The sequence below is a fragment of the Eptatretus burgeri genome, chromosome 7, assembly GCF_056783735.1.
Source record: "Eptatretus burgeri isolate ZD-2024b chromosome 7, Ebu_testis_v1, whole genome shotgun sequence".
NCBI lineage: Eukaryota > Metazoa > Chordata > Myxini > Myxiniformes > Myxinidae > Eptatretus > Eptatretus burgeri.
Window position 1 is genome coordinate 27949292 of NC_140967.1, and position 9336 is coordinate 27958627.

Consider the following 9336-nt stretch of genomic DNA (forward strand, 5'->3'; position numbering starts at 1 on the left):
TGAATCCTTGAAGGTCTTTAAAGCAGCGACAGTCTTGTCATTGAACACTTGGCATACCAATGGTACGCTCTGGCATTGAAGGAGCTTGGGGAAAACAGCGGTGTGCGTCAGCTTGGTTAAGCAAATAGGAGTAGCCCGGTCGATCTCATAAACCTTCTGAATATCACTCCAGTAAGCTATGTACTCATTACCATCTACGACAAATGAGAGTGTCTTGCCATCAACAGTAATCCAGTTGTTGCGAACATTTTTGAAGATGTGCACGTAGTCGTACACTAAGAACATAGATTGCTCTTGAATTGACAGCACTTGGCAACTTCCTGGTCCTCCAAGTTTTGAATAAACACTTTGGTTTGTATTGCAATTGTCACATATCAAAGACATCACAGTACCGCCAGCACCAACTACAGCTGATGCAGCTTCGATAAGGAGTTCCTTCAGCTGATCGGCAGTTCGTTTTTTGCAGGGTAAAATGCGTAGAATATAGCGTGGACCACCGAAATGGCAGGCAACTTCAACAACCATAGCATGTGAAGCAAGCATTTCGTGTTCACCACCCGCTGCTGCATTTTGAGCATATCCAACAACATGCCCTCCAGAAAATCGCAATGTCTCGACCAGCTTTACCTCGTCAAACATTAAATTGACCAAACGCTGCTGTGGTTTAAGCTGGTCGAACAAGATTTTGAGGTTGGAGTCCTGCTGACTACTAGCAAGCATCTGTTTTACCTTTTTTGTTGATGGTAGAATGATTAAGCCGGATCGACGAATCATTTTGTATGCACTGGGTGATGTGTTGTGAAGCTGCATTGCGAAAATCATAGTATCAGTATCAAATTGGCGACGATCGAGAGGTTTGAACATAAGATGCAGCTGCGACAGAAGGAAGGTGAAATGAGGAAGCTCGTGTGCCTCAATCATCCAACAGAGCTGGCTTATTACAACCTGAAGAATTTCCTTGCTTGTGCATTCATAGATGTTTACCTGGTCAGTTATGGATCTAATCTGGGACCATTTTGAGAGCAGGCTGTTCTTCTGCAAAGGAAAAAGTCGTTTGGGCACCTCAATGCCATCTTTCTCAACTCTATTCACGAATAGAAATCCAAAAGGTGAGTGAACTTATTGGAAATGACAGAACTGCTTGACAGTTTGTCCAGTAGCATCAGTTCTTGATAGGTAAAGGTTTTCCTGGTCTTTTATGACGTTAAAGCCAGGAAAATAGGAGCTGATTTTAGCACAGAAGTGGTCGAAATCTTGGATATTGTCTGCAGCCTCATCAGCTGCCTGCATCTTCTTAGCTCTTGATTCTGACGTAGAAAATGATGTTGGGCGAGGGGCTGAGGTCACCTGCTTCAAAGCTGATTTCGGTACTCCAGGAAATCTTGATGGGGGGTCTTTGGGTCGTTTGCCACCCCTAACTGACACCCAATCACAATTGAAATGTCTCTCACAAATATATATATATATATATATATATATATATATATATATATATATATCTCCTTTAAGCACCTCAAGCTTTCTTTCTCATTTGGCATTGCGAATATCCATCTCTCCCTCTCCTCAGGATCTTTTGGGAAGGATATGACCTTTACATAAGGCGTCCCATCAAAGTTTCCTCTACAACCAAAGCAGCTGCAACGACGTGGCATATTGTCACCAAAGCAGGAAACAACACAAACATCCTGTGAGATCACCAGCTGGACAGTTTCTGAAAGAGAAACAGATGAAACATACATTAGTTAACGATGATAGAAATCAGCAAGTAGGTGCAGTAGGTGCACAATGTCATGTTTTGTCATAGACTTCACAAAAGTTTTCCTCTATGAGTTAGACACAAAAACGGGCAAAAATAGCAAAATTCAGTAATATGACCTTTTGACCTTGAAGATGACCTCAGGTGGTGTCGAAAATGACACTATTGAACTCGCCGTCCTCAAAAACCCCCATATGGATCCCGAAATCATGTCTCTAGCCCTTCTAGAAGTCATCTTTAGCCCTGGACTCAAGTTAGTCCTTCAGACTTAAGTTCCAAACCCCGAGATCGTGAGGTTCCAGTCATTCTCTATAGGAGTCTATGCTTGGTATACAAAAAAATAATAATAATAAGAAAAAGAGCATGTGTCTGAAAAATATAACCTCAACTCCAGCCCAGTGTGCACCAATATGCATTGAACTCTCATTAAAACCTTTTTTTTTGATGAAATTTGATAAGTAGGAAATAAATAATTATTTTTCTTATATTTGACAAGATCATTTCAAAAATATCTCAAAGATGGTGTTTTAATGAGTCTGAAGGTATTAATTGAAACTCGAGCTCCTCTTTGAACTTTCAACCTCTTTAACAATGGTTTTGTTCTCCTTCCATTGGAGCAGTTTTGGCATGATTGTGCTTTGCTGGTGATGCTATCAATAATAATGATGTCTCTATCTATTGTGTGCAGCACAAGGCTGCGGGGTTGCATCATTGGCTGAGGGTATGGCAGTACCACTGATGCAGTGCCCCTTGCTGCTTAGGGCAAAGGATTTGTAATTTGGTCATGGTGCCTGCGAATGCACGCTTACTCTTTGCGAAGGACACCGTGAGGTCTTTAACGTCCACCAACTAACGTCGGCAGACAGGACGCCTGTTTAACGCCAATCCGAGGGATGGCACACACATTGATGAATCAATCACCCTGCTGTGAAAAACCAGGATGACAGTTTACAGCTGGGTTGGAATTGAAACCCAGGCTAGACAGCTTAGAGTCGAGTGTTCATTCCTCCAAGCCATCCTGCCAAGCAAGAATGATGATGATGATGATGATACGTCAGTAAGTATATATCATATTCCAAAATGGTGATTCTGATTCACTACAGCACTGATTGAAGCAAGAGACATTTGCCTGCATTTGAAGCCTCTCCGGAGATGGCTGGAGTTGATGGAGAGGACCGAATTTGAAAGACTTCATCAGCTGATTGCTGGATTGATTCGAATTGTTCGCCTGGTCTGGGAGCACTCTATGTTCTACAAAATGCCGGCACGGTTCATCGTTCTCCTGCAGGAGATTTGTAACCTTTTTATCCAACAGGTCAGAGTGGGAAAACTCAAAGTAAAACGTAATAAAGTGAATTATGGGTTGCTTAAAATATCTTTTGATAGAAGTTTATAGAAGCCTGCTTTGTAGCAGAAAATATTTGACTATATCAACATGAACAGTCTGTTCTGCACAGTAATTAGTTGGTGCCAATTTTACAGCTGATTAAGTACCTGTGCTACATTAGGGGAAAGACTAACAAAACCTAAATAATTTTCCTTATCTCTTTTTGAGAATTCAGGCTCGAGAATTCCTCAACCCAGACGAGCTGCTGAAGGGCGATGCACAGGAGGGTCTTCAGCGTATTCATGTGGTCCTCTCCACATTGAGTTGCTTTCATCGCTCTTACAACGAAGAATGCAAATTCCTACGCATGAACCAACAACGCAACTCGTGGGATTTCTCCTCATCTCTTGTATTTGATGGCATGCGACGGTTCCAAGACAGGGTAGAGGATGTGAAGGTGGCTGATTCTTTTCATCCTTCATTGAATTATGTCTTTTGATATACAAATATATAACATGTTGGTGTACATGTTAAAGTGAATGCGCCATCCTGTGTGGTCATCGTGGTACGGTACTCATCATTCGTCACACTTGTTGTTCTGGTGCAGCGTAGAAATGCATGTTTTCATGTTGGGATGGAGATGTGGTCCAGGCTCGATGGGCACAGTTGTTTTTGCTCTGTCTGCATTCTTGAACATCCTTGAAGTGGAGTAATGTATTATTCTTGTATGTGCAAGCATGCACTTTATCCATTCCCTTTTGCGGAATTTAATGTGTTCAAACCGTAGCAGCTTTCAGCATGATATATGCTCGGTGGTTTGCCATTGCATTAATTTTGAAAACATGTTCTTTGGGATGCATACACGTTGTGTGGGCTGCTTTATGACACAGAACATTTTACTCACGACGCTTGACATGGAGAAACTGGAGAAAGTGGAGACTGGTGGACCTCGAGGAAAATCCTGGAGTTGTCAAATGTCAGAAGTCTTGCAGAATTTCCACACAGCTTTCAACATCCTCGCAGATGTTTCTGACTGCCTGGATGTACATAATGTGGTGCGAAACAACTTGTTGATTTTTTTTGTGTATTTATTACTTCCGTCACCGAAGGTGGATGCAGGTTATGTTTTCACTTCTGTCTGTTTTGTTTGTTTGTTTGTCTGTCTGTGAGCAAGATATCTCAAAACGTTATGGATGGATTTTGGATTAAATTTGGTTGATAGGTTGGGTGTGTGACAAGGATGAATTGATTAGATTTTGGTGAAGATTCGGATCCAAATCCGGATAGCAGAATTTAAAAGTGATTCTTCACCATTGGGAGATAGGGCCAAAAACGATATGTAGCACGATATTTTAAAAAGTTGGAGATGGATTATGACAAAACTTGGTGGATGATTTGGGTCGGTGACAATAACAAGCTGATTCGATTTTGGTTGAGGTCCGGATGTAGATCCGGCCTATCAGGGGATATAAAACATTGACTGGTCAGCCTGGCGAAGGTATACAGTGATATTCTCGTGTTGTGATGTGTTTATTTATACTTTTTGACTTTGCATCTCATAGCTCAAAGCAATACATGACAAAATGCAATGCAACTTACTGTCATTCCAACAAGAACTGCTCTTACGCAAGATGTTTTGTGGTAAACTATAACATCGTCTTCTATTTGCATAGGTATTGGAAAAGGACCTGAAAGAATTCTGGTTGAAGATTGAGGACTTTGATTGTCGCTTGGGCCGTATTCTGTTAGCTGCCTTCAATGATGCGTCTGGATTGGAGCAGGCTACTAAGGTAACATCCAACATTTTTGGTTTTTATTTTATTTTATTCAAGATATGGAATGTGTAAACATTTCATTTGTTAAGTGTAAGTCATCCAGGTGAGTTCCAGTGGCTAAGATGGTTGTTTGTTTGTGTTTTTACCAGTTGTAAATCCAAGTCATGGGAAGCTGAAAAGCAACCTTTATATATTTTTGTTTGTCTGCCTGAATATGAAACTTGAGTGGTGCTACCTTTGGAGCAGAATTTCATTGTCCTATTGTTTGTTTAGAATATGATGATGGGTCTTCTCTTTAGTCAACTGTAGTCCTCTTTGGTGACAGTTTATCAAAGAAAATCTTGAATAAAGCGATCCATATTTATGACTCGATGATGATGGAGTATGATATTTGTCAACATCTACAATTCAATTTAAAGATGAGCATTATTAGCCCTCATTGAACTTAGTCCTAAACGGGGGCTTATGGATTTGGTCTCGATTTTTGTGTATGTGCATCTGCAACCATGTCTTGGACATGTATGGACCAATTTTATTCGTACTTGGCACAAAGACAACAAATAATGGTTTACATATGCACATCATTTTGTTTCACGATGCGATCCAAGATGGCAGACTGGCGGTCATTTTAGTTGTAAAAAAACACCCGGTGTCGAACACGTCCTCAACCATTTCTCGGACATGCATTTAATGATCTTGTTCAAACTTGTCACACAGATAACGAATGATGGCTTACATATACACATCATTCTTTTTCGAGATCAGATCCAAGATGGCAGACTTGGGGCCATTTTAGTTTTTAAAAACTCAATGTTGAACACGTCTTCAACCATTTCTCGGACATGCATTTACCATCCATCCATCCATTGGGACCATACTGTGCAGAGCGTTGATGCTGCCTAAGCAGTCTCCTTGGCTTTTGGCCACAAACCTGAATGGGTCGCCACTCCAACACAGTATACCAGCAAGTTGGCACTCATTTTGCATGACCTTGGAAGCATGACAGGCAGAGTCAACCCCACCTGGTATTAATTCAACAGCCGAGTGGGATTTGAACTCAGGATCCTAGTTTCCCAAGCACACCACCCTTACCATTAAGCCAACACCAGGCATATGCATTTACCGATGTTGTTCAAACTTGGCAAACAGCTAAGGAATGATGGATTACATAAGCATGTCATTCTTTTTCGAGATCAGATCCAAGATGGCCAAATGGTGGCCATTTTGTTACGTAAATGTGCCCCCAACCATATCTCAGACATGCTTGGTCCAATTTTGTTCAAACTTGGCAGAAACACAGTACATGATAGCATACATGTGCTCCTCACGTTTTGTTGTGATTTGATAAAAGATGGCCGACTGGTAGACTGGCGGCCATTTTAGTTGCACGTAAATATTGGTTAGCCCTTAACTGCGTACAGCAAAAATACTAAAACAACAGGGTGATGACATTTTCTGTCTTTTTTTACTTGTTCTGCTGTGTTCTATTTTTAGGATATCTAATGCAGTATAAACTATCAACAGGGAAATGTGCTTTTTGTGGAATATTTTAATATAGTAGAGATGGATAAATCCTGCATTTACAAATTGTACCCATTATGTAGCATTCTTTCCATAATTAATTTTCCAAACTGGAGCTTGTAGAGTTTGTGGAGTCCTTGTTGTTTTAGAATCTGTGGAGACATCTCACGATGGTGGAGTCTGGTGATGTGTTGGACAGGTGCTGGCAGTGTTTGGATCCTTGCTTAATCGTCCAGTGTTGGCTATGGAGGCCAAACACTGTTGTTTCCGCCTACTACATTTATTTGACATTGAGATGGATGCAGCACAAGCCGTGTACGCACAGCAGCTGACTTGGGAGATGGAACTCAGTATGTATGCAACCTAACATTAACTTTACAACTTTCTTTGCTTAAGTTTCATGTTTGCTCTTGCAATGCAGTTTTGTTTTTACATATTATTTTCCTATTTATCCATAGACAGCGAGGTAACAATTTTTGAATGCCATATTTTTCAGGGTGGCCATTAGTGAGCAGGAACATGCCAACTACAGCAGGTCACATCGTTTGGGCACAAGGACTTCAACGAAGAATTGAACATTTTTACTCGCTTATTGCACATATCTATCCACTGTAAGGCAGAAAGCTGTTATGCTTAATATTTCACAATGTTCATTTAATATTGTTTTAATTGTTCAGGTTTTACATCAAAATATTGATACTGTTTGCACTATCAACTTGTTCCATTGCTGAAATTTTCTGACAACCCATTCCTCCTTTGTAGTGTAGATCAGACCTTGGTAACACTTTCACCTATTTTGTTTATATGCTTCACGATTGGTACTCATGTAATGGTAATAGGGCTTGAAACTATATATATATACACACACACACACACACACACACACACACACACACACACACACACACACACACACACACACACACACACACACACACACACACACACACACACACACACACACACACCAGCAGAATACCCAGCGTTGCCCAGGCTGAAAAGTAGCTACAAATGGCCTAGAATTGTTCTTAATGAAGGCATATTCGTTTTAATAGAACACTATTGGATTTCTCGTGAAGAGTTTTTTTTCATGTAAGAAATGAAACGGTTTTCCACTACGTTTATAGCAGTCCGGTGTGTCATGCACTGTGCTACAGATACGTGCTCTATAGAATAGTATATTTCCTAATTTAATTGTATAAATGACATATAGCTAATTCATGGATATTAAATAAGAACACAGGATAAAGTGAAAGTAAAAACAGTTTTATTTCATTTGAAACTATTTTTGAACATAATATTTTATCTTTTCTTCTTGAAATTCTTTAATTCAAAAATGAGTGGAAACCGGAGTGTCGAGAGGTAAACGACCCATGGAAATAAAATTATTCTTAAAACGTGTCGAAACTGGTGTGCCCAGAGGAAACCCACACATCCAAATATTGGAACTGGCCAGGAGCAATACCTGCAGCGATAAAGAAATGATATTATGTTCCATGAAACATGATTGATATATATATATATATATATATATATATATATATATATATATATATATATATATATATATATATATATATAATTTGAACTCACTTGGATTAGAGTTGCGCTGAGCCCCAGCTTATATGATATAAGATCTGTACCCAGCATAGCCGTGGGAATTCTGAACACTCTTATGTCAACACCTCAGGATACACAATGTTACAATTTTAGATATACAATGGCGAACATATTCACATGCATATTTAATGAACGGAGTGCGGACCCAAAAACTCCATAAAGATGGAGGGCTGGGACAAAAATTTGAAAAAAAACGATTGTAGATTAAAAGCAAAATTTCGTTTAAAAAAAAATACCTAAGTTATAGATCGTCATCATCAAGTAACCAATCACCCCATATCTTTAATGAATATTTTACAAAATATGTGTCTTTACACTCAAACTTTCTCAAATATATAATAGATAATAGATAGAAGATAGATAGATAGATATCGACGTATAATGTGATGATGTAGTTAGTATATGCATAAAGCATACATATAATGTGATGATGTAGTTAGTATAAGCATAAAGCATACGTATAATGTGATCATGTAGTTAGTATAAGCATAAAGCAAGGCACCGTTGATGCAAGATATATCTCTCTCATCATTTTCTGTATATATAACACTGTGTTAACGTTCTCTGTCGTCGTTTATGCGAGAGAGAAAAACAATCGATTTTTATCGCCTATCTTTTTCAATGTAAAATTCGACTTTTTTTTTTAATTAAAATCAAGTTTTGGCCATGAAGGCCTCACACTTGCAAACTGTAATGCACAGCAGCAGATGCCTCGTGAAAAGTTGCATATGTGGACCAATTTGCAATTGGCGAGGTGCAGCTGGTTTGGAGGAGAAGATGGACATACACACACAAACTTTCTCAAATATATTGGTGCGGGTCGGGGGTCGGTGGCGAGAATGACCACGAGGTGGGGGAGGTTATGTCGTCTCTCACCAGACTCCCCGGAATTGTAGGCTGTCGCTCCGGATAACTCCGCGAGCCGGCGGGTCGCTGAACCGACCGTGGATGCCAATATCTCAACCGCGTAGCGTAGGGTCTTTTTGTCTCGAACCAATTTACGTTATTAATGATGCGATTTTGACGACCGGGGAACCATGCACTCGGTACGTTTTGCTCGAACCGGGTCACTCTACCGACTGCGGTAGAGTTCCAACTACCGACTACCAACTCCGGTTCGGGTGCAGTTGAGCGGAACTGCTAAAGCCGTGCCGGCTAGGATGAACAGATTATCGGGTATAAAAACCTGGCTAAACTCAAACAATCATGTTTCATGGAACTTTCATGGAACTGTTTTCCTGACAGTTTTTGTGACAGCTGGGTGACGGGTATTTTCAGTTCCAGTCAGTTGTTCCAGTCAGACGGTTGGTGAGTTGGTGACAGCCTTACAGCTCTGA

At 40.2% G+C, this 9336-nt stretch overlaps 1 protein-coding gene across 1 annotated transcript in view; it reads left to right on the forward strand.

The window, feature by feature from the left end:
* Positions 1-9336, forward strand: part of LOC147022886 (dynein axonemal heavy chain 9-like) — a 318333-nt gene that overhangs the window by 35834 nt on the left and 273163 nt on the right. Inside the window, exons 6-11 of the mRNA XM_085890311.1 lie at positions 2860-3071; positions 3319-3540; positions 3974-4138; positions 4757-4873; positions 6579-6729; positions 6876-6990. Coding sequence (XP_085746437.1) covers positions 2860-3071; positions 3319-3540; positions 3974-4138; positions 4757-4873; positions 6579-6729; positions 6876-6990 — 982 coding nt within the window. The remainder of the gene's footprint in view (positions 1-2859; positions 3072-3318; positions 3541-3973; positions 4139-4756; positions 4874-6578; positions 6730-6875; positions 6991-9336) is intronic.